Genomic DNA, 25948 nt, shown 5'->3' with positions numbered 1-25948 from the left:
CTAAAATTGGTCCCATATAAAATGTTGCACCATTCTGAAAAGCAGAAAGGCACATTATTTAAAAAAGTATCAGTTTGATCCATAAAAAAACCTTTCAAGAACGTTTGCATTCAGCTCAGGTTTTGTAAACAAGATCTTGGCATAGAAACTTTGGCATGCATCAAAAAAAGTCCCTATTTTTTACAAACATGTTAATTATCAAATAATGTGTAACTAGATTTCAGAAAACATGTTCAGCAGCATGTCACAGTGGGTAGTGTGTAATAAACTTCATTTATATAGCTTCTATTTTCAGTTCTCTCAGTTTTTAAATAAAAATACAATACATTCAGAGTCATCTGCCACCAGCAAAGAGTAGAAAGCTTTTGTAAAAACCCAACTTAACCTAGAATATTCTTGTTATAAGCAGTCATACTTATACTACTACATCACCACACAAAAATTATTCTCTTTTCTCTTCATGATGTCGCTATTCTCCATGACAGGGCTAAAATATATATATATATATATATATATATATATATATATATATATATATATATATAATTTCATTATAAGAATACAGAGCAGCTATGACAAAATAATAATTTAAAAATCATTTCTCTATACATTTCTGGTCCATTTTATGACTGTTCCTGATTGAGAATGACTTCCACGCAATCACCTGCAGGACTGTCACACACACTGGCACCATACAAACCAAGTAGAACATTGTGTTGTGCAGGGCCTCCAGCGCACTAGAGGGGAGGGAGGGAGGGATTTGTTATTATTTATTGTTTCCCCATCATCATTATTTGTTTATTTTCCTTTCTTTTCACTTCTTCCAATTATTATTATTTCAGACCAATTACAGTTCTCTTCAAGTTCTTTATCATAACAGAATTCTTATATATGGTCATGCCAAAAAAGCTTACTGAACACACACACACACACACACACACACACACACACACACACACACACAGAGAGAGAGAGAGAGAGAGAGAATAAAATCGCAATCATTTAGTGTGTTATAACCTTCTCCAATCATTAGAGGGAGACACAGGCCTCCTTGTGAAGCGAACTGGATTCCCGTCGGTTTTAGTGGAATTTAAAATTATTCAGACGGGAATAGAGTTACATGAAGACGTTAAAACAAGTTGTACATGTTTTACAAGTTTTACATGAGAACAATGAAAGCTTTCAAACTATGTCATGTTTTCAGACAGCAATAACTAAGCCCCTTTAACAAACCGTGGTTAGATTCTTTTTCCCAGGATAATATTCTCCCAGTTAGTGTCTGGAGGGGGAGATTTAACCCACAGACTAAATGCGGATAGTAGCAGCGATTCATTTTATATGTCCCAATATGAGGCAACATCTACCTGGAAAATCACAAAGATGTGTATCAGGACAGGGGTGAGTTAGGTGGAAAACAGTAGTTAAACAGCCTTTTAATTTTGTCAGGGGCAGTAGAAAAACCACCAAAATAAAGGAGAGAAATAAAGTCACAGACAAGCGCCTGTAAAAGAACAAGTGACTCCAGGACCCCGCGTAATGTAATCCTGTCTGAATAGGTTTTCAGACACTTCCTACCCATCCTTTAAATTAGGTATCAGCTCATGGAAAAAAAAACCCCTATAAATTCCGTATTACTTCCGGAGAAAAACAAAACACAGGAGCATAAATAAAATAAAGGTACAATGGAACATAATGATAATGTAGGTGGTGGACAAAATCTCTGAGAAAAGTATTACACTTTATTGCCAAATACCCTTGCAGCCTGCAACAGAACCACAGACGATAAGATGTCTAGTTTCTATGGTGCATCTGCGTTATCTGCATGAATCACAGTGTGTGGCTGTAACAACAACCTTGTTTACTATTGCTGAATCCTGACTCCAGCCGACAGCAGGGCGGCAGTGTGGGGTATTTACCTGGGGTCTGCAGTTTGTCCATCCTTCATTTCCCCATAGCCATACAGGTTGAGAATGGAAACCACCAGCATGGGGGCCAGGGACTGTGCAGGTTTGGTGAACAGGGCATTGGTCCCAAAGACCATAGAGGAGAGTGGGGAGCTGAATAAAACAGTACAGGACACACAGGGCCCATCAGGAAGCTTAGTGGGGTCCTTACCAGTGGGACATACACACTGGCAGATCCAGTTAGTGCGGTCAGTGTTCTGTTTTTAAGGTTTACTGTAGAACGTCAAATGGATTACAAATAACAACAGTGTTTACAATGAATAAAATCTGTAATAAAACCATTAAAATGAGAGAAAAAAGGAAAAACTAAACAATTAATTAATCTAACTAATAGCCACTGGGCTAGTATGCACCTTAGTATTATACAGGATGTGGAGTACACAGACATTCAGTGTGTGCTGGGTCAGCTGGGGTAAGAGGGGGCAGAGGGGTAAGAGGGGGCAGGAGACATGGGGGTTACCTGCGCTTGTACTTCTGCATGTCTGAGTCAATGATGTCAGCCAGTGGTAGACCGAAGAGACTAAAAGCAGCCTGGACCAAAATCCTGGAACAAGACAAGATTTTTACATATACATTATATATATATACACACACACACACACACACACATACACATACACATACACACACACATACACACACACACACACAGTTCACTGGAGTCTCACACAGACAACAGACAAATCTGCATATTTAATCATATTTAATCTTTCTTGCACTGGGAGTGTCTGAGCTGCGTCAGTATTGCATCTCCAGATTTTTCTGTTCAAGAAAACAACTAAACTAGCATTTACTAAACAACACTGCTGCCCTCACCGCATAAAACACAGTTTGTGACGAGTCATCACTACATCATACTAGCCCAGGTCTGGGCGGTCGGAGAGCTGTTCTCCTCACGAGCGCTTACATGGTGCCAGTGATGAAGACAGCCAGGCAGCAGTAGTGGCTGGGACCCAGCAACAGCATGAACCCAGCGGCGCCTGCCTCCACGCAGAAGCTGAGGAGGATGATCTGATAGTAGCCAAACATGTGGAGCAGACGCTGACCACTCAGTACCAGCAACTAGGGAGGGAAGATGTGTCCAAGAAAAAAAAAAAAAAACAACGCCGCTAATGCTGGTGATAATGACAGGTGCTGTAAGCAACTTATTCTAAAAACATGTTTACATCCTATGACCCCTCAATAAACCAGTTGCCCTGAGAGAAAGAAGATTCACAGTAACTGTCCTGGGCTCTTTAAATCAGCAGCTAAAATTTCAACATGGTTGTATTAACCAATCAGAGAATTTCTCTACAAGAAGTCCTGCCTCTTGGCTTGTAAATCATTTTTACCGCACACAGCACAGACTGCTTAAGGATTGTAACGAGACCATGAGATTGAAGATTGAAAATGTGAATGACAAAGAATCTTTACCAGAGATCAGTTGGCATGATGAGATGTAATAGCCATTCTAGGTCAACTATACCTTGTACGACACTTCATAAAGCACTAATAACCAAAATGTGTGTGTGTAGGATCCACTTAAGAATTCAGAAGACCTCAAAGCAGGGTCAAGTTTACCCACCCCCAAGCTGCCCTTACCTGAGGGCAGATGAAGCCAGCCCCGTACATAAAGCTCTTCGCCAGTGAAGGAAGGACGTCGGCCGGTATGAGATGCTCCACGAAGATTATGGCGAAGTTGTGGAAGAAGGCCACCATGAAGACCTGGAAGAAGTTCATCACCACAAATAGCTGGAAGTCCCGGTTGGTGAGGATCTGCCACGTCATGGTGACCACGGCAGAGAGGGAGAGGGGAGGTTGTTGAGAGCCGGGGCCCAAGCCTTTCTCGTCGAAGCGGCTCTCGCTGTAGAAGCCCGTGTAGACCATGCAGGCGCAGCCCAGTACCGCCACCAGCACACAAAATCCCTGGAAGGCGGCAAAGTCGACCATGTTGCCGGAGACGAGGCCGCAGAAGAGCACGCTAGAGGAGCCGGCCAGTGAGGCCACCTGGTTGTACTTGATCAGCCTCAGCCTGGTGTCGTGCTGGGCGGAAATCTCGGCGAAGAGCGCGCACTGGGCCAGCAGCACAAACGTGAGCATGCCGTCGAAGGCGCACAGTGTCGCCACCAGGTGTGCGCCGCTCAGCCAGTCGCCCGGCGCGTACGCCCTCCAGGGGAACCAGGCAAGCAGGAAGGCCAGGCCGTAGAACGGGGCGCCGTACAGGATGGAGAGCCGGCGGAGTGAGCAGCAGGGCATGCGCGAGTTGTCCTGCAGGTAGCCGAACAACGGGTCATTCAGGGCATTCCAGATCATGTAGATCACCTGTGGAGCCCAGAGAAAAGGGAAATGTTAGTGACTATTGCGCAGAACCAGGAAACACGGAAGCATCTTGTGAGTTCCTTGTAGCGTCCACGAAGAGGAGTTAGCTTAAGATTGGCATGTGGAATCAAACAAGTTTTCACCAGGTCACCATCCAGGTTGGAAAACCCACAGCATTTAAAAATTCACTCGGACTTTGGAGTTTAACTCTTGTTGTTCACCCACCTGAGACTGATGGAAGGCTGCTTCGGATATTCTGTACTTGTTCAAGAATAACTTCACGTAATAGAAAGAAAAAATACTGTTCATCATACTGGACCCAAGTGTGGTCATGGCGTAGGCCACAGACGCTGGATGCGGCGAGAATTTAAGATGATTCATGACACCTGCATTCAGTACGATTTAACCAGCCGCCCCTCGACAAATCAACAGTCACCAGATTATGGAGACAAGATGCATTTATGTGTATAAAAAGGCTAGAATCGCCTATCTTCGTGTACACCGCACTCTTACGACTCTTTAATCGACTACACAGCTAAAACAAAACGACATTCAAACCCAGCTCGGTTCCTGCAGTATGTCCAACCCCGTCTCATTGTGTACGGAAGTAGGAGTACTTGGCGGGGGGGGCGGGGGGGTGTCATGTGATATACACAAGTGAAAAGCTCACTGGATAAAAAAGACTTGTTTGGGTCAAAGTCTTTTTCTCCTTATTGGCCTTTGCGGTGTCAATCAAACGGCTGGGCGGGTCCTTGTGTGTCCTTCTCGTTTTCCCGAACCTCCTCCCTGTGAGCGCAGCTTGCCACGTTGCCGCAGTGGTGTGGGACGCCCGGGGTCTTCACCGGCACATCAGTCACCCAGATGTGAAAAATACAACCAGTCGAAACGAGGTCCTTTTCCCTCCCCGTGTCCGTGTCCTCGAAACAACAGCGATGCTCGCAGGCGTGATGGTGGAGGAGGACTTTGACCGCGCTGGAGCGGAGCAACTCTGGCGCAGCAGGAAGGACCTGGAGCACGGTAAGACTGCAGAGGGGGACGCTGCCTCCGCGGAGCGATGGACAACAGCCGCGGTGTAGCGGGTGTAGACGTTTCACACCGGTCGGCTCTCATAAATGCTACCTTTCCCTCGCTGCCGAAACAGTATAGACATTTTATAATCATCGTCGTAATAATTTCCCGTGCTAAAGTAGGTAAAATATGAACAGCCTCGCAAAATGTTCATGTTTTAAATAAATAAACAAATATATATATATATATATATATATATATATATATATATAGATATATATATATATATACACACATATATCCCCCCCCCCCCCCCCCCCCCCCCCCGCCTTTACCTAATTTCCCTGAGAAAAGTTGCTGCACTCTACAAGAAATTGATGACTGTGTTCCCAAAGCAGCGGCTTAGTTGTGTCAGCTGAAGGTCACGCCTGGAGAATGCCTCCAGCTGTCACGTCTCTCCACCGCACTGTTCAGCATGAGTGTCTCCAGGCCTGCTGCTTTAGCTCTAAATTGTGTTCGTAGTAGTGGGCATTGTTCTGGACCTTACCAGAGGCAGATCCTTTAGGTCAGGTTGGTTTCACAAACTGCAGATCTTTTCATTCGTTTGTGTAAATTCGTTTTTGCATTGGTAAATTCTAGCCGCACTGCGCTTCTGTTATTTTGTGAAACATATTTGCATGGGTTTCTATGTATATTTGACTGACCATGACTGTGACAGACTGCAGTTGTTGAGGTCGTCTGTGACTCACACCAGGCTTGTGACGTCGAGCTTGACCAAGACTTCCTGCCTTTGGGCCAACAGGATGTCCTGAGACATTCACTTACTCTCTGCTTAAAGTTTACTGCTTTTCTGATGCTTTGTGTGTGTGTGTGTGTGTGTGTGTGTGTGTGTGTGTGTGTGTGTGTGTGTGTGTGCCAGATCTACATTTGGCGGCAGAATTGGGCAAGACTCTACTGGAGCGCAACCATGAGTTGGAACAGGGCCTTCAGGAGATGTACACTACCAACCACGAGCAGCTGCAGGAGATTGAGGTTTCACCTTTCACCTTTCACCTTTCCCTCCAGCTTCCCACTGTAGTACTTGGAGCATTACAGTATACAGCATTACAGCTATGGCTGACCAGGGACGTCCCTTCTCCACACGTTAGCTTGTTTACAGCATGCTTGTTAATGGCTTTGCTTTTATTTCAGGCCTATAGTAACATTTACACTGGGTCCAAACAAGAAACTGTTATCTTAAAAAAAAAAAACACTTGTCTCTAGAATGGCGTCTCTCCCTGGACTCTTTGTCTTGGCTATTTTAAACTCGCCTGCCATTGTGTTTGGAGGGAAAAGCATCGACAGCAGGCAGATTTCTGTCTTGTCAGACCTTGCTCCCACCTGTACTTGGATTCCAGAACGTTCTCCCAAAGATGTGCCATGTGGGTCCCTACCCACCCAGCATGACAGGAAGTGACACGGGAACAGAGCACTCGGGAGCCTGCTGCTTTGAGGCCATAGAGTGCGGAGTCCCAGGAACACGTTCTATGCGCTTCTGTGTGTTTTGAAAATGGCATGTGTGGAATTGATTCTGCTGGTGGATGACTGTTATGTTTTGTTTTGTCGTGGCGGAGGTACAATTCTGATGTAGGTGTTGAAATGTCATTGTGGTGAAAGAATTTGGGCTTGAGTTGTTTTGTCACTCAGGATGCGGTTGTGAAATATCCTGACAGTGGACACAATAAAATTGTGTTTCAAAGTTTTACTCAGACTTAAGGAAAATGGGGGCAAAACAATTTATGTGCGTGTCAACATAAATAACTTCTTGAGGATTATTTCTGGTGATGGATCATTGGTGCCAGAGTTCTTGGCATTGTTACCATAAAACTAGTCCAGAATTAGCCAGTAGCCACATCCTAGTCTGGCATGTTAATACTCACTACACTGTGTGTGTTTGGGTTTTCTCACTTAGTACCTGAACAAGCAGGTGGACCTCTTGAGGCAGATGAACGACCACCATGTTAAGGTGTACGAGCACCTAGATGTGGCGTCTCGAGACCTGGAGAAGAACAACCACAGCCTGCGGCTGGAGAATCGTGCGGCCCAGGGCAAGATCCAGAGGTGAGGGCCAGGTCACTGGGGGGGGCCCCCAGGTCACGAATGAAGCCTTACTGGCCTACACCACTTTACATTTTAGTGACTTTTTCCACTCGAACATGCCTGCCCCGACTTGTCAGACGCTTATCAGATGGTTTGCGAGCAGAACGGCGTAGGCGTGGCAACCGTAACAAAGGTGCTGCCACCCTTCATGGATTGCACCTACGTTCACTGGTTTTATTGTGCTTGATTTAACTTGACGTAGCTTGAGGTGTGTATCTCTAAAGCGATACTTTCCACCCAAAGTCACCTCACTAATCTACCAGTGTTGGTGTAAGAAACCTGCTTCATGAGTTTGTGAAGTGGTGTATGACATAAATGCATTGTTTTCACGGGAACGTGTCTCCATCCAGCCTGACGGAGACCATCGATGGCCTGCAGGCGCACATGGAGGTCCTCCAAAGGCAGGTGGAGGAGCTGAAGGTGGTGCAGGCGCAGTGCTCCAGGAGGGAGCGGGTGGAGGCGCGCTGGAGTCTGGCCGCCCACAGTGTCTCCTGCCTGAAGGAACTGTATGATCTGCACGAGGAAGCGTGAGTCTGAACGCAACGGCATCAGTCCCGTCGCTGTGCACGTGGCGGAGGGGCTTCAACTGGTTTTAGCACAGTTTTTGTTTGTTTGTTTGTTTGTTTGTTTTTGCGTTTGTTTTTGTTTTTGTTTTTCTAAACCCATGCCAATCTCTAAAGCATGTAAGCAAAAGCACATTTCTGCACAGTTCATTCCCAGCGCTCTGTCGGCCACAGGAGATCAAGAACACTGCTGTCAATCAAACCACCGGCCCTCTGGTAGGGAATCCTGATTGGCCAGACTTGATTCAACCTTATATATATCTTGAGGGGGCGGGCCTGTCTGCAGCTGTCAGTGTCCAGCTCTTTTCCCTGCCCCACCCTCCCACAATCCTGTAGCCCATAATCAGATCTGGTTTTGCTCTTAGAGATGCTAACATGCACATTACAGTTAGCATGATGTTCGTGTTGCACCTATTGGGTGTAAGAATGTCTTTGCGATTAGTTAAACATCTAGACAACAGTCTTGCAGCAAAGCGCTGTGTAGTGAACAACAGAGATTCTATGACAGCTTGCCCCTCATTTGCAGTCTGACATGCTTGCTTAACATCTGTGTTTATTCTTAAAAAAATGAAATGGAAGCCCCTCATATTATATTTCTATTATATTTCTAGAAACTTCATGCCCAAAGCCAAAAGGCTGCTGCTGACATGCTCGGGTGTGATGACTGACCCAGCACACAAACACAGCCAGGCTAGGGAACTGAACTCCCAGCGCGGGTTCCTCTGTCACACGCAAGCACACCTTCCCTGAGCTATTGCTCATCTTCCCCATGTTGCTCTGCAGGGCCCTGACGTCGGAAAGCCGTGAGGAGCGCTCCTGGCCGGGGCTGGACCCTGCGCAGCTGGCCGAGGAGAAGTCCTGTCTGTGGGACACCCTGCGCAGCCTGCAGGTACAGCTGGCAGCCGAGCGCAAGCTCCGCGAGGCCTCAGAGCACGTCACCGAGGAGACGGAGCAGGAGAAGCAGGACCTGGAGCAGCGCCTGGCGCAGCTGCAGAGATCCGAACGGCGGCAGGCCGAGCTGGAGGCCGAGGTGGACGAGCTTAGGCAACTGTGGCGCTCGGAGTCGCTGTGCGCCCGGGGGGCAGACGCGCTCCTGCTTGGCGCAGTGTTCTTCCCCTCTGAGGAAGAGGAGGAGCCGGAAGAGGAGGACGAGGAGGAGCCCGAGAGGCTCCCGAGAGGCCACGTCTGGGCCGAGGAGCTGCGGCGGGGTCACGAGCGCACGTGCGCCCGGCGGGCCACGCGGGCTGGCAGCAGACGTGGCGTCTCGCTGCTGAGCGAGGTGGACGCGCAGTACAGCGCACTGCAGGCCCAGTACGAGGAGCTCCTGCAACGGTCCCGCCGCTCCCATGACGCGCTCAGCCACAAGGCGGTGCAGACACCCGCCGCCCATGCCTGCACCCGCCCGCACGGCTCCACCCACGAGCTCTACCAGCCAGAGTACAAGGCCCTGTTTGAGGAAATCTTCACCTGCATTCAGAAGACCAAAGAGGACCTAAGGGAGAACAGGTCCACGTCAAGTCAGGAGCACTGACTCGGACCTGGTGGCGGAGGCGGCGGAGCTCTTAGGTTGTAGATGGTGTAGACTTGACAACAGTATTCTTATCAGCCTCTGTTCATACTTGTGATCGGGGACTGGGCACTTACTTCACTTTCTCTATTTGTGTGTGATGAAGTAGGTGTTGAGGAGCTGGTGGGAGCTGGTTGTGAGACTCATCTCAACGTGCTGCGCGCGTGTGTGTGTGCTGATTGCACTACCAACACCTGTGCCTGTATCCAGCAAACGGCAGTGGTGGGTCCCGTCCTCGAGCAAACGGTGCACCTCAAAGAGAAACACCAGCAGCATTGCTCTGGCTTGGTGCAACTGCTAGTGTTTTGTAGCAGTACCTTTTTTGGCCAAGTTCAGCCGTTTGTACACAAAGTGGCTTCCAAGGTTAGCCGTGCATGACGCTAACACCTGATTGTAGCCCTGCTTCTATTTGCTGCTGTTTGGTGGTGGTTGTTTGTTTGTTTGTTTGTTTGTTTGTTGTTGTTGTTGTTGCTGCTGCTGCTGTTGCTTAGGTCAGCCTGACCAGCTTGTTTGTATGTTGGTTGACAAGCTAAACTTTATTTCTCAGATTTGGTCAGGACAGTCTTACATGTATGCTCCTTGTAATTAGCTACTTGTAGCTAGCAGCCCGGATCGTGTACTAACAGTGTAGATGTTGTAAAACATATGTAAATGATGGAGAGTTATGGCCCCGTAGATAAAGATTTAGCTCCAGTCTGGGACCCCTTGAGCTTTCTGACTAACGAAACAGCACACTGCTGGATTCACGTGTTTGTGCAAAGCCAATCGTTCGGTTTGTGTATGCTTTGACTTGAAGCTTACCTGATCATCTGTACCATCCAGGGTCAAACAGTAACAATACGTATCACCTGGGATTAAACAGTGCACCTCAATGGAGGTGTGTGTGTGGAGGTGTGTGTGTGTGCGCGCGCGCGCTAATTAGATTAGCTTGTCAGATGAGAGTCTGATCCCTGTGTCTCTTCTCGTCTCTGCACTTTACGCAGACTTTATGGTCAGGTATTTTTTTGTTTTTGTTTTCTCGTGTTTATTTATTCATTTTGATCTCAAGACGTATTTATTTTTCACCGGTTTTCATTTCTTTTGTTCATTCACTGTGCATGCCGTGGAAATGCAGTGCACGCTGTATTGACCTGCATGTCTGCTGCACTATGCGGTGATCCTCAAACGTCTCAACACTGTCTCTGTTTTCCTGATGGATTAGATTAGTATTGCAAATTAAATGTTATATATGAACTGATTTTGGCTCATGTTAAGATGTGCCTTATTGGAAGCCTGCTTTCTGGATTGCATTAATATTACACCGCTAGTATGAAGTGCAGGTGAAATCTGACAGCCTCTTGAAGGCTATAAATTGGTCTAATTATTTTTGTCTCCCCCTCTCCCCACAACGGATGCGACACTTGATGCGTAAAGCCAGGAACAACGTTCTTATTATTTTCTGCCGCCTGACCTTTTATTGTTCTGTTGTTGGTATGTGTGTGAAAAGTCATGGCGTGAAAGTGCCTCCTGTGTGGTTGCTTTGTGTACAATCACGCGTTCTCAGCAGCTAGAAGGCAAAACGGTGGATTCTAATCAGAGGGCAAAAGAGGATGTTGAAAGACTGAAGAACCAGCCAGATGATCGGCAGCTGGATGTGACGTGTAAAACGGCGGAGAAAATGAGAGGAAATGGATGGATTGGATGTTATGACTATGGGTTATGGTGGCGGAATTTTGCAGTGTTTGGCGTTCCCTGTTCTCGGTGCTTCTACATTTTCCGTTTGTTTATTACAGACTATAATCCTGCCAAAGTAGCGTAAAAGCCAGTGTGTTTTGATAATGGAAATGTTACTTGTTTCAGATAAACAAACCTCATCTTGCACCATGTCACCAAGTGTTGGAAAAAACAGTGGGTGTAAAGAAAACAAGGCACTGTTGGAGGAGGATGGTGCTGGCCTGTGAGTGGTTGGGTTCCTGACGCATTTCAACCTGACTTCCCCCTTCATTCTCGTGCATCCCTGATCACATCCCTCCATTCGTTCCTAGGAACTGTTCGCTCCTGCTCAACGATTGATACGTTCTGTTTTTTTAAGTCTTTGAAGACTTTTTACTGTTTTTTCGACATTTTTACTGTCATTGAAAATGTTTGAAAACACAAATATACATAAACTGTTAAATGGTGCTGATTCCATTGTTGTTTTTGTAGTTAAATGCCATAAAAATGTCTTTTTTTTTTTTTTTTTTTACATCTAGAGCATGTATGAATTCTTCCAGTGGCATGCACAAAGACTAACTAACACCTGCTTAGTGGTTAAAAATAAATGTAAAAAACATCTGCATCAGTCAGCGTGTCTTGTCTTTTTGTTTGAAGGTGCTTGTTCAGAAATGTGAAAGATGTCAATGGCTGCCTGTCTAAATCCAAGCCAGTCTGCCACATTAAAACTACCAGGGCATTCAACCTTTGTTTTCATTATTTAGATGGAGACTCTTGGCACATGAAACCCTATATAGACTTAAAATAAAGACTTAAAAATCAGACAGCTTAAGTGGCCCTGACTGTTCGTGCCAAACGTGATACTGATCATGGAATAAACTTTTGCAGTCCATATCACTTTCACTTTTTTACAACAAATCACACAAGATAAAAATTACAATCACCTTTATTAATCTAATTTACAGAGGTTTGAGTGTTATTGCCCAAAACTCAAATAATAAGGCAAAATCAAAGTTATTCACAACAGTTAATTACAGGAACAACAGAGGAGGATTTTTATGTTAAAACAAAGCATTTAAAACATTGGATTAAAGACTGTTTAAAGTAATTAATGATGGAAACACTGAGTTTACTCCACTAATGCTAGACAAAATCCATCCAGTTTATCAAACTGAAAAATCTAGAAGCTGTCCATGTATTTAAAACAACATTTATTGGCCTTCGTTGTAGTTTGCTAATGCTTCAAGTTTGTATACTGAGTGCTGAAAGCAAGTAGCCAGACAGTGACAAAATATTTGTTGTTCGCTTCCTGCGAACAACAGGAAAAAATGAAACCATGTCTCTAAAAATAAAGCAAGGTATGTCTGCTCTGCTTCCAGCGTGTTTACGTCCAGACTGGGTGAACCATACAGAAATCAAAGACGTGTTTTAATACGTAGTTCTCCCACTTTCAAGGGACCGCGAGTTAACTGGACAAGCGGCTACCCTTATTACGTCTTGGCCACCTCTGTGTATTAGATAACTCACAGGAGAGTGAAAAAAGGTCCTATAGTTGATTATAGTTGTGGGCATCATTAGTTCATTCACAAGAGAGTGAACATGGGATTAGAGTAGATGTGATGTTTTCACCTGTTATGGTGAAATCTCATCCCCAGAATAAATCCATCACAGCTAGAATATTAGATTCGCCACTGCTGGAATGCCTGTCAATGGCACTGTACAAGATAGTCGGAATGTTGCCTAGTCGCTATCTTGCAGTCTATAACCTAACGCAACTAGATCCTGATATTACTGATGAAGAGGTCTCATATCTTCAGGTTCAGAAGTTTCCTCTCTTCATCATCTGATTTGCTCATCCTCTCATCTGCTCATTCTCACAGACTTGCTACAGGTGATTAACTTAAACTATAACTGTTTGATCACATTAATTTCTCTACATTCAATCTGTGAAAAAGTAAAAGTTGATCAAAATCTAAGGAGGCTTATATATGAGAACGTTGAGGGCATAGTATGTTAGAACAGACTGTCTAGGCTGATACTGATACTAGGCTGATAAGAAAAATCTAAGAAAAATAAGAACACTGGCCCAGGATCAGTTTGTTCCTGGCCATGTGATTGAAATCATTAGGATATAATGAACTAAAACTACGAACTCTATTTCCTACTAAAAGAGCTCTGATAATTGACAATCAGTGTCTGAGTGTGCTGAGCTGCTCTGAGCAATGGTGTCTTGCACTTTGTGATGCTAACTTCTCAACATATACTGCAAAGGTGGGTTTTTTTTCCTCTCTGGGATTAATGTTTCCCCTAGCCAGGGCGGAGCATCAGGAAAGCCAGCCCCGCTGCCGGGATCAGCAGGAGGAAGATGAGGATGCGGCGTGTGTCCAGGAAGGCAGTGCTGGAGCACAGCGGACGGGCTTTCAAGTACTGCTCCACTGAATCAGCCAGGCTGTACTTCACGGGGGAGAAGCCCAGCTCCCGACGCGCCTTATCTATCCGAAAGGTTTGGCTGACAGCGATGTTCCTCACCTGAGAGAAAGAGAGAGAGAGAGAGAGAGAGAGAGAGAGAGAGAGAGAGAGCGAGAGAGAGAGGTAGATGCACAAGACCTCTGTCAGCGACCCAGCAAACGCTACGGCCAGACATGAACAGGCAGTATCTAGGAAAGGCCAGACATGGATAGACAGAATCCAGGGAAGGCCAGACATTATCCAGGACCCCAATAGTTTCCCCATAATCACGGATCAGACTATTTGTAATGGATTCCCTCAGTGCAGAGCGCTGGGAAACACGAGTCCTCTCAGAAGGAGCCTTGGCTCACATGTTTAGCACGTGCACACACTCCTGCCTTAGCCTCGTCCTGTGGGGTCACGGGGGTCATGCCCTGGGCAGGCCCGGAGTGTCTCCGTCCGGCTCCGGGATAACGCTGCCAGCAGATCCGATTCTGAAGGTATCACCAATTACCTCCTTTTACATGGCGTTACTTTTCAATTAAACGGCAGCGGGAGAACGTCCCCAGCTCCCCAGACTGGGCTGGCACAGAAGAACATCTCCATCACCTCTTACTGCCCTCAGACTGGGTATCACCGCAGAAACTCTCCAACAGGCCCAGTGCCAATGCAGAATCAGGCCCTCATTACATCTCCACTCTCTATAGTGCCTGTGCAAACACACACACACAGCACACGTGCACGGACTCAACTGTACATTCTTGCACTGCCGTTCAAATGGCCATTCATGCACTCATTTTGAAGGTAGAGGACCGAACTCTGTGTGTGTGTGTGCATGTGCGTGTGCATGAAGTTGCAAGTGACATTCTCTCTAAAATGCTTTATCTGGCACCATCTAGCGGAGAGACAGTGGAAAACTAAACACCGTTCACACAGTTTGAGGAGTGTTTGATAAATGCTTTGATAAAGGACGTGTCCCTTAGTGCTGCCTTAAGCTTAGGTCTGCTTCAGGTCCCTGGCCCACATCACACAGCAGAGACTGGGGTCAGATCAGGAAGCTCTTCGCTGGCTGGCTGGACACCCCACTGTCTCAAACATTAAGAACTTTTAATAACCATCTCAGAACATTAAAACGCTCTAGAACATTAAGATGGTTATGACAGGGTTAAACGTTTTAGAACATTAAGATGGTTATGACAGGATTAAAATATGCTATGAATATGGTACTATATCAATACCATATTCATGCCATATTTATACTGTATTGCCATGACAGTAATGTGAACCAACCTATCTGATCTGACTCACCTGTGAACCAATGACCTTAAAAACCAAGTCAGGTATGTGATAAAGTGGACTTTTAGAGTGTGTGTGTGTGGGGGGGGGGGGGTGTATGTGGGTGTGTGTGTATATATGTGCAATGTATATTTGTTCTCTGGGCTTGTTTTGATACTGAGCTGAACCCGTAACCCAAGATGCCCTGCTCTGGCTACACACGTTGCCAAAGCAACAACCCCTCTGCACCAACACTGTGACCACAGATGTCAGCTCACATAGTAGCCATACATACACCCCAGCAGCCTGCCCGCTCATAGTAAACATGCACGTGTGTGTGTGTGTGTGTTAGTGTGTGTATGTGTGTGTGTGTGTATGTGTGTGTGTGTGTGTGTGTGTGTGTGTGTGTGTGTGTGTGTGTGGTGTGTGTGTGTGTGTGTGTGGTGTGTGTGGTGTGTGTGTGTGTGTGTGTGTGTGTGTTAGTGTGTGTGTGTGTGTGTGTGGTGTGTGGTGTGTGTGTGTGGTGTGTGTGTGTGTGGTGTGTGGTGTGTGGTGTGTGTGTGTGTGTGTGGTGTGTGTGTGTGTGTGTGTGTGTGTGGTGTGTGGTGTGTGTGTGTGTGTGTGTGTGTGGGGGGGGGGTTGTGTGTGTGTGTGTGTTAGTGTGTGTGTGTGTGTGTGTGTGTGTGTGTTAGTGTGTGTGTGTGTGTGTGTGGTGTGTGTTAACTTGTTAGTGGCGTCAAATCGACCGACTGCATTGTTCAGCACTGCGGTGAGAAGGCGCAGACAGAGGAGTGAAGAACTCCTGAGGAGGAGGAGGAGAAGGTACCTCGTTTCTCGTGAAGATGAGAGGGACCTCCACCACGGGCTTCAGAACCCCATGCAGCCACTCCATTACGACGGCTGCAAGAAAAGGCGCCAGAAGAATCGCTAAAGTTCAGACCCGCGCACGAACGTTCACTGCTGAAACCGTCTGAGTAACCACCGCGCATTCTAGATCAGTATAAAACATACTGCAGGTGCGACTGCCTGTGCTTTGACTAACTAATAAGGTAGTAAGGTAGGAGTGTGTCTCACCTGCTGAGTAGACCAGAGAAACTGGGAGATGGATCAGTGGTGGGCTGTGGCCCAGTCTTTCAAACTAGAGGAAAGAGGAAACAGCAGCCTTAATGACCAGTCTGAACCCACGCGGTACGTGTCAGTCGTTAGTGTCCAAGCCCGGATGCTGGAGCTTCTGCTCACTAAAGGTATCAGCCACTCGAAGAGGTTGACGGATTCCCCATCGTTGATGAAGTAAGCCTGTCCGTTCTGCAAACAACACAACGTGCGTTCAAAAAAGGGATGTGTGCAAGAGAGGGATGAGGAGAAGAGGGGGGTGTAGTGCTGGGGAGGGGCTGCACGTACCGCCACACAGCCTCTCTCTGGAGAGAGCCCCTCTGCCGCCAGAACGTGGGCCGTGACCAGATTCTCCACATGCACCCAGTTCATCCGCGCGTTAGGGTCCCCGAAGCTGAAACTGAACAACTTCCTCTCCACATTAACCTGGGAGGAGGGGAGAGGAGAGGAGAGGAGGGGAGAAGAGGGGAGAGGAGAGGAGAGTAGAGGAGAGAGAGGAGAAGAGAAGAGAAGAGAGGAGAGAGAGGAGAAGAGAGGAGAGGAGAGGAGAGAGAGGAGAAGAGAGGAGGGGAGAGTAGAGGAGAGGAGAAGAGAGTAGAGGAGAGATAGGAGAAGAGAGGAGAGGAGAGTAGAGGAGAGGAGAAGAGAGTAGAGGAGAGGAGAGAAGAGGAGGGGAGAGGAGAGGAGAGGAGAGGAGAGGAGAGGAGAAGAGAGGAGAGGAGAGGAGAGGAGGGGAGAGGAGAAGAGAGTAGAAGAGAGGAGAGGAGAGAGGAGAAGAGAGGAGAAGAGAGGAGAGGAGGGGAGAGGAGAGGAGAGGAGAGGAGAGAAGAGGAGAGAGAGGAGAAGAGAGGAGAGGAGAGGAGAGGAGAGGAGGGTAGGAGAGGAGAGGAGAGGAGAGGAGAAGAGAGGAGAGGAGAGGAGAGGAGAAGAGAGTAGAGGAGAGATGGGGAGGGGAGGAGAGGAGAGGAGAGGAGGGGAGGGGAGATAAAGTCACAGGAGAAGAAAATTAACCCTTCAGTTTGAAGCTAATCCTCGAGAAAACACTTACATGTCATCTGAGACTGTTGATGCAAGAAACTGAAAAAGTGACCCATGTTGCAGCACACACTAACTATGTGGCTTCAGCATGAAGGTTATGCAAGAGTGGAGCACCTGTTTGACTAATGAATGCATGTACGTAGATGTTTGGTCGTTTGTTTGAATTAAGTTACACAAAGTACACGCCTTCATCTAGAAAAGACTCTAAGCAGCTTGTCTCACGGCAACCAAATAGGAAAGGTACAGAAAGAAGGTTGCATGAACTGGGCAGGAATGTGTGTGTGTGTGTGTGTGTGTGTGTCTTGAGTAAGTGGGAGTCCCAAGAGGAACAGGATGGTAACTGGAGCTGCTTACAGAGTCTATTAATATTGCACGGCTTTGCACACACTGGGCCAGCCTGAGAGCCGAGGAAGAGAGAGAGAGAGAGAGAGAGAGAGAGAGAGAGAGAGAGAGAGAGAGAGAGAGAGAGAGAGGTACTTGACCCCTACCATTACTCTGTGCAGGTGTCTTCTCTCTTCTGGGCCATAGATTCCGGAGGGTCGTAACACACACGTGCGGAGCAGGCCACCACCTTAATGACAACACACACATCCACGTGAAGCTTCAAATGACTTTTTCCATATTCACTAATTAAATGCATATGGAGAGAGAGTGTGTGTGTGTGTGTAGATGGGGGTATATCATGACCTAACACCACAGACTGTGCTTAATTGAATAGGTAAATAAGCCTGGTGTCAGGTTCCCTCAGGCTGCGCATCTGTCCCACAAGCAGTCTGGCAGGGGGGTCCACAAGAAGAAGAAAGTGGGAACCCTTTCCCAGCAGAGTAAGAGTGGGAACCCTTTCCCAGCGGAGTAAGAGTGGGAACCGTTTCCCAGCGGAGTAAGAGTGGGAACCCTTTCCCAGCAGAGTAAGAGTGGGAACCCTTTCCCAGCGGAGTAAGAGTGGGAACCGTTTCCCAGCGGAGTAAGAGTGGGAACCCTTTCCCAGCGGAGTAAGCCAGACCAAGTACATGTGTATTATCTATGGAAGTCCAGAATGGCAAACACATTGATTTTTTTCCTGTAGAATTATCTTTAGATTTACAACATTTAGCTGACACTTTTATCCAAAGCGACTTAAATTTATGGCCAAATACAGTTTAAGCAATTGAGGGTTAAGGGTCTTGCTGAGAGGTCCAACAGTGGTAACTTAGCAGTAGTGGAGCTGGAGCTGGCAACCTTCTGATTACTAGTCAAGAACCTTTACTGCTGAGCTACCACTTATCTTGACATCACAATTTATTTTTCTTATTATCTCAAGAGAACAAGTGGTTTTATTTATACTGGTAAGTTATAAACAAACCAAATTATTTTCAGGAGTTGGTGGGATTTGGAAGACTACCAGAAGCTTTGAAATACCAGAGCTTGTGCAGGTTGTGGCAGTGTGTAGATCTTTACATCCAAATCACTTCCCCGTCAATATTCAACAATGGATTGGTAATAAAAACACAGCAGTCTAGTGGGTAAATAAAGGACTTAATAAACACATGCGCACACATTTGAGTGTATGGGACATTTTATCACGCAGCAGCGTTGGGTTTACTGACTGGTTCGCTTTGTTAACCCTGGGTCTAAATTTAAACTGGTGTCAGTGGGTCCTACTGGATTCGGTTGCAGACTACACATTACCATAGCAGCCGTTACCTCAGTATCTCACCAACAAACACACGCACGCACGCACGCACACACACGCACACACACACACACACACACACACACACACACACACACACACACACACACACACACACACACAGAATCTTTAAAGGGAAAAGGAGATGCGTTTCTCTTATTGCTACTGTATACCAATAACAGGATCGGCTTCAAAAAGCAGTGAGGTCCAGTTTCCATACCTTTCAATGATCTTCCGTTAGCAGCAATGACCATGTGCTCCGCAACGGCTTTTGTTCTGGAGTAGTGGTCTATGTGCTAAGACAACACAAAGCAAAGTACAGTTAGTTTCTGCTTCTAATCTAAATTCTGTCATTAAAAACCAAGTCATTTGAAATTAAATGAACTTTTATTCAAGTAACATTTTCTTCAGCAGCTGTCTTGCAGTCTTCAAACACGGACCGAAGACCCGTCTTGTGGAATATTTAAATGAGCACTGACCCTGCTCCTATGTTGACTAACTGAAACTAGTACATATTGTGGGGTACTGCTTATTACTATGATTCTAGGGTACAATGTTTATTGCACTTATTATTGTCTGATATAGAGCGCTTATGTATTTAGCCCTTCTAGGCATCAGTACTGATCCCTGTAGTATTCTGCAGTATTCTAGTTTATTGGTATCTTGGACTCTAGCCCACTCTACTGGGATGCATTTTGATTAAATGACAAAGCACTTTTGTAAGTCACTCTGGATAAGAGCATCTGCTAAATGCTATAAATGTAAATAATCATTTTCCTGCCCACTTTGTTTTGTCTTGTGCCACATGTGGCTGTTAAATTCTGTTTCAGAAATTGAACAGGCATTGTAGGCCCTAGTTATCTGACATTCACCCTCCAATGAAAGTCACTATGTGTCAGTCAAAAAATGATTGACAGTGTCACCCGCTGCCACACGCTGTTCAAGCTAGGCGCGTGTTCATTACGGAGTGGATAACTTGTGTAGAACTCGGGGCAGCACACATGCATAAGAGGTGTCAGGTGGGCTCAGTCCATCTCGTTAACCTTCCCTAAGCCCTCTCACCCAGGGTTCAGGGAGTCTAGACTTGTGCGTATCCGCCGTGGCAGATCGTATGGCACTTTGACTGCTGCAGATGGCGTTGCAGAAACTATGCACGCTGTTTTCCACAATAAGCTTCCAATCTGAGAAACATTTCCTGTACTACATGACCCACCACTGTACTACATTACCCATCATCACTGCACTACATTACCCATCATCACTGCACTACATTACCCATCATCACTGTACTACATTACCCATCATCACACTACATTACCCATCATCACTGCACTACATTACCCATCATCACACTACATTACCCATCATCACTGTACTACATTACCCATCACTGTACTACATTACCCATCATCACACGACATTACCCATCATCACTGTACTACATTACCCATCATCACACGACATTACCCATCATCACTGTACTACATTACCCATCACTGTACTACATTACCCATCATCACACGACATTACTCATCACTGTACTACATTACCCATCATCACACGACATTACCCATCATCACTGTACTACATTACCCATCACTGTACTACATTACCCATCATCACACGACATTACCCATCACTGTACTACATTACCCATCATCACACGACATTACCCATCATCACTGTACTACATTACCCATCACTGTACTACATTACCCATCATCACACGACATTACCCATCATCACTGTACTACATTACCCATCATCACACGACATTACCCATCACTGTACTACATTACCCTTCATCACACTACATTACCCATCACTGCACTACATTACCCATCATCACACTACATTACCCATCACTGTACTACATTACCCATCATCACACGACATTACCCATCATCACTGTACTACATTACCCATCACACTACATTACCCATCACTGTACTACATTACCCTTCATCACACTACATTACCCATCACTGCGCTACATTACCCATCATCACATTACATTACCCATCACTGTACTACATTACCCATCATCACACTACATTACCCATCACTGCACTACATTACCCATCATCACATTATATTACCCATCACTGCACTACATTACCCATCACTGTACATTACCCATCACTGTACTACTTTACCCATCATCACACTACATTACCCATCACTGCACTACATTACCCATCATCACATTATATTACCCATCACTGCACTACTTTACCCATCACTGTACATTACCCATCACTGCACTACATTACCCATCACTGTACTACATTACCCATCACTGTACATTACCCATCACTGCACTACATTACCCATCACTGCACTACATTACCCATCATCACATTACATTACCCATCACTGCACTACATTACCCATCACTGCACTACATTACCCATCACTGTACATTACCCATCACCGTTAACATGCTTAATAGGTAGGCAGAAAGTTCCCAGCAGGATAAACAGAGTTAGAATTAGTTGGCTATGATGTGACTGAAATTGATAGTGTTTGTTTAAACTACACTACAATAACTGACACATACAGGGCAGCTAATCCCTCTGAGCATGAGTGAAGTAGGTACCTCTGACCACTGCATGTCAGTAGTGCATGACACTAGCCATTTGCTGTCCCCGTCTCTCACCATGTCCAGGGGGACGCAGGGTGCGGAGTCTTCATCGCCGTCCTCAATAGGCTTGCCTGCGAACACCACGTTCACCGTGCTGGTATAGACCATCCTGGAGATCCCCTGCTCACAGCACACTGTGGGACACATTCACGCAGTCCCACACCTTCAGTGAGCTGGTGTCAGCGAGGTGCAGTCGTAACTGAAGGAGCGAGTGACTGAAATTGCACTAACAGTGTTAGGGAAACTTACTGGCTGAGAGGATCTTTTGATTTTGATTGGTTAAGACTGCGGGAAATCTAAAGGGGGGGACGGGCTGGGGGTGTGGCTTACCGTTTATTACATTGTTCGTGCCGCCTATGTTGACGGATTCCACCAGCTCTTTCCTCAGCTAAAGGGTCGAGGCAATAGGAACAGAACAGCTCTCACACACATTCATAAGCGTATTGAAATCGCGCGGAGAACCGGAGCAATTACTCCTCTGAGCCCAAGCCTACAGTTCGGCACGTTCCAGGTCTACCCATGGGGCATCTTCCCAGGACCTCAGAAAACCCTGAGTCAGCCGGGACAGGTTTGTCAAATTAGAGTTGGAAGAAAACTCTGCTGGACTGTAGGTATGCAGGCACATACCGAGGAACATTTACGCACAAAGAATAAGTGAATTGAATACTAAATGAATTAACTAAATGAATTAGTCAAATAATAATAATTGCTTAGAATTATATTACAGTACAGATCAGTAGGTCCTACAGACCATGACAGAGCCTTAAAACCTTTATAAAAAGATTATATTTTGAAACAACATATTAGACAGGGCAGAGTTCTCACACAGAAGTCTCGCTAAGACACGTTCCTAATGATTGGAGCGTCAGCAGAACTGGGCACTGCTGTCTACTGACCTGTTCTGGACCAGACATTCCACAGGAAGCAGTGTGGAACACACAGTCCACTTCAGCACAAGCCTTATACAGGGTGTCATAGTCCCGGATATCACCCTACACATACAGAAGACACAAGCTCGCTCAGATGGTCTGGCCAGCTAGGCATTCCAGTGTGTTAACTGAAGAGTGCTATTTAAATATATTATTATAAATATATTATTATAATATATTTAAATATATTACATTTAAAAATATTATTATTGATAACAACAATGATAATAATATTAACAACTATAATAATAGATGTGCACAAAAAAGTACAAATGCAAGATTTGTAAGCAAACAATCAAACAATAAAATTAAGCCAGAGCAGAAATCAATCAGATGTGAGCAAGCCAAGGGAGACAGTGGCAAGGAAAAACTCCCCAGAGCATGAGGAAGAAACCTGGAGAGGAACCAAGACTCAAAGGGGGCCCCATCCTCCTCTGGCCACCAAGGTGTTATTGTCCTTGCCTCCTCTCCTAACGGAAAAGGAGCTACTGAACTCCATGACTACACATCCACGAGACGCACTTTAGTCCCTACTGATGACACCTGAGTGTCTCTGCAGCTGTACTAGGACAAGCAAACGGTGCGTAGGAAACTTGAGGCTGGAGGCCAGATGCTCTCAGATGATCATCCTACTCCACACCTGCTGCCCGGATGTTTCTGTGTCATCCAGCTGCAAGGCCCCGTACACAACCGCCCTCATTCCCACCCCACCCCACCCCCACCGCCGAGAGCCGCCCTTCAGCGAGGCCGCCCCACCCTACCTGCAGGAAGATGACTCCTTCTGGGACCTCCCAGTACGGCTTGTGAAGGTCCATCAGAATGACGCTGGTCCCTCGCCTGGCCAGAGCTCTCCCCAGCCTGAAGCCAAAGAATCCGCCGCCCCCTGTTACCAGCGCCTTCTCTCTGGCCCTCCGCGGCTGCTGGGAGCTCTCCAGCCTGGGGGAGGCCACACTGCACCAGGCGCCCACGGCCCCGCTGGCTCTGTGCCGGACCGGGACAGCCGTGCCGCGGCCCCGCGTCCGGCTGCCTGGATCGTTGGTCTGCACGCGGCGGCCGCTAGTGTCTGGCTCCAGCAGGCACGCGCAGGTCAGCTGATTGGCGACACACGGGGAGCCGTTCTCCTTCATAACGCACTGTCTGGTTCAGATGCCTCCTCCGTGGGCAGCCTGCACGGAGGTGAGCACTGTGAAATGGATCTGCTGGAGAGAACACTGCAAGAGTGCATAATTTATTCCCAATAGTGATGTGAAGGAAGCCAAACCTTTCCTACACACTGGTCAGCCAGTTGAGACCAGTGCCTTAACCTGCTTCCAAAATAAATTAAATTCACTCATGTTAGGAATTCAATCAGCCCTTTTAGGGTATTTATGAAAAGGCAGTGGTAGCTCAGTGGTTAAGGTACATGAGTAGTAATCAGAAGGTTGCCAGTTAAAATCCCACCACAGCCAGGTTGCCACTGCTGGGGCCCTGGGCAAGGCCCTTATCCCTCAGCTGCTGTGTTCAGTCAGAATTGTAAGTCGCTTTGGTTAAAAGCGTCAGCTACATGCCGTAACGTAATGAGAACACGACGCACAATGATACTATAATTCCCTGTCCTCTCTACTTTCTTACATAAACGTATAATGGCAGTATAAACAAGCCAGTTTTCATACAGGAAAGCGAGGCAGAGAAAGCTGACTGATATCATTTTAACGGGTAAAGACTGTGAGCTGAGAGAGGAACGTAACGCGCATACAGTCAGCGCACATTTCTGCCCTGAACTAATATGTTAAGTGTAGTCATAATCTTAAAGGTATTGACTGTAATGATCAAGGAAAGTGTGGAAGGAGTGAGAACACTTACATTAAAGTACTTAAATTAAAGTTCTCCTCAGAGAACACAGTTGTGTAAAAGTACTGTGTGGTTTTTTTTTTCTGTCCAGTGGGCACATTTACGCATTTATTTGTCTTTTACTGGTTTCCAATCCGTCTGTTTAAATGTTAGTGACAAGGTATTATAGAAATGATATAAAACCTAATTATTTGTAGTTAATTATTTATTATTTCTTTAGTTAATTATTAACTTTTCACTTCCCTCAAAATGTATATTTAAGTGGAAATAATTGTCGATACTGCGTAGAATATGTCCTAGTTCTTGGTAGTGGTACCTGAGAAGTGGTAGAGTTCATCCGTAACCCCAAAATTGGCATCCTTTTTTCTTAAAAAACAAAACAAAAAAAACTAGGAATCGCAATGTCATAGGCTATAAGAAAAGGAACCCTGAACCGTGTTTCTGAAATTTCGAACCATGACCCTTGTAAACCTTCCCAACAAGAGAAAATAAAGGAGACAGTTATAACCTCTAATAACCTTGTATGGTTGCTAGTTGTATAATCACACGCCTGATTAAATTGTTTATATTTCGAGTGTGGCGAAGTCTAATTCCTAGTGAATTAATAGTGAATTAATGATACTATGAACATATCTAAATTTCATAATGTCATAGTAAATTATTTAATAAATGTAATAATTTAATAATTCAGTGAAATTCACTGCCAACATTGGATTCAAAGAGAGCGCATAGTTCCGCTTGACTAATTGATAACATTTAAATTAACGGTAAATACAGATTCACCTGTCCAGTCTGAGTAGATTAATATATCCAGCAGTGAGAGGAACTGCAGGCTACTTCACCTTTTCGTCACTCTGATATGTTCTTCGCCTGCACGCATCTCGCGGTAGTCGGTCTCTTGTGAACCCCTTTATCAGGTCCGATTTGCCTCGATACCCTGTACCTGTCCATCACCTGTGGCTGCGTCGGACACCCCTACCGTAAAGCTTCGACAGGAGGCGAACACAAAAACGCGCACTCATTTCCCGCGCAGGCAGTCGTGAAAGGAAGAAGCGCATTTCAGGTGGCGTTTTATATATGAAGTATCTATTTTTATAAAATATTTGGTATGCAGGCTAGTAAAAAAAAAATCCCCCGACTATCTGTCCGTTAAAGCAGCATTTCTCAAATGTGCGGTCATTTTGATTATACTTGCGGCATTTAGCCGATGCTTTAATCCAAAACAATTTACAATTCTGACTGAGCACAACTTGAGCAATTGACGATTAAGGGTCTTACTCAGGGCAACTTGGCAGCGGTGGGGCTTGAACCAGCAACCTTTTGCTTATTGGTCAAGTACCGTAAGTACCGTAAAGATCTCGTATGAACTGTTCCTTGGATGCAGAGCCATCATTCGGTTGATTTAGTCAAACTGCCACACGTTTACACAAGAGCTCCCAGTAACACAAGTGGTCTCATGTTATATATTTGGGTTGTATGTCTCTGCCCAATATAGTTTTCTTTTTGGTAAGTGCAGATATAACAAATGTGTGTTTGGTTTCTGAGCAGACGAGATGAATAATAAGATGGTTTTGAAGTTCAATTGCCTAAAATTTCCTAAAACATCTCTACCTTTCATCTAGATCTTTGATAAGATACTACACTTATCAGCCAAATTGTTGTCTACAGTATTTTGCTGGTCTGGAGAGAGGGTAGAATGCACACAAAACGTTCAGAATGGTTTCTAATTATGGTCTCCGGTTTATTTAAACACTGATGAACTCTCGCA

The 25948-nt window shown here is 45.8% G+C and overlaps 3 protein-coding genes across 6 annotated transcripts; 1 reads left to right on the top strand and 2 right to left on the bottom strand.

Annotated features, from left to right (window-relative positions):
• Positions 1–526: 526 nt before the first annotated feature.
• Positions 527–4848, bottom strand: mfsd13al (major facilitator superfamily domain containing 13a-like). Its single transcript, XM_035525363.1, has 6 exons — positions 4488–4848; positions 3546–4265; positions 2872–3026; positions 2425–2508; positions 1917–2057; positions 527–737 (listed from the first exon to the last, which is right to left on the bottom strand). Exons 1-6 carry the CDS (start codon positions 4641–4643, stop codon positions 596–598), a joined length of 1398 nt encoding a protein of 465 aa, XP_035381256.1. The 5' UTR covers positions 4644–4848; the 3' UTR covers positions 527–595.
• Positions 4849–4994: 146 nt separating this feature from the next.
• On the top strand, positions 4995–11860 carry cdr2a (cerebellar degeneration-related protein 2a). 4 transcript variants are annotated; one of them, XR_003411433.2, is made up of 6 exons: positions 4995–5279; positions 6190–6302; positions 7222–7370; positions 7760–7936; positions 8756–9761; positions 11379–11860. XR_003411433.2 is itself a non-coding variant. In XM_027021831.2 (6 exons), exons 1-5 carry the CDS (start codon positions 5195–5197, stop codon positions 9501–9503), a joined length of 1272 nt encoding a protein of 423 aa, XP_026877632.2. In that variant the 5' UTR covers positions 4995–5194; the 3' UTR covers positions 9504–9538; positions 9649–11860. The 4 variants fall into 4 exon arrangements, 3 of the variants coding, with proteins under 3 accessions (XP_026877632.2, XP_026877633.2, XP_035381480.1); XM_027021831.2 differs by having other exon boundaries at positions 8756–9538; positions 9649–11860; XM_027021832.2 differs by having other exon boundaries at positions 8756–9538; positions 9646–11860.
• A 301-nt stretch (positions 11861–12161) lies between these two features.
• sdr42e2 (short chain dehydrogenase/reductase family 42E, member 2) lies at positions 12162–23477 on the bottom strand. The gene is made up of 11 exons (XM_035525586.1): positions 23112–23477; positions 22318–22413; positions 21752–21809; positions 21437–21555; positions 18998–19073; positions 17594–17676; positions 16356–16493; positions 16194–16259; positions 16029–16092; positions 15781–15854; positions 12162–13760 (listed from the first exon to the last, which is right to left on the bottom strand). The coding sequence occupies exons 1-11, from the start codon at positions 23475–23477 to the stop codon at positions 13539–13541; spliced, it is 1362 nt and encodes a 453-aa protein (XP_035381479.1). The 3' UTR covers positions 12162–13538.
• Between the last annotated feature and the right edge of the window lie 2471 nt (positions 23478–25948).

The sequence above is a fragment of the Electrophorus electricus genome, chromosome 4 (genome assembly GCF_013358815.1).
Source record: "Electrophorus electricus isolate fEleEle1 chromosome 4, fEleEle1.pri, whole genome shotgun sequence".
In the NCBI taxonomy this organism is placed as follows: Eukaryota; Metazoa; Chordata; class Actinopteri; order Gymnotiformes; family Gymnotidae; genus Electrophorus; species Electrophorus electricus.
Note: the sequence above shows the minus strand (reverse complement) of the source record. Positions and strands in the feature narration are given on the sequence as shown.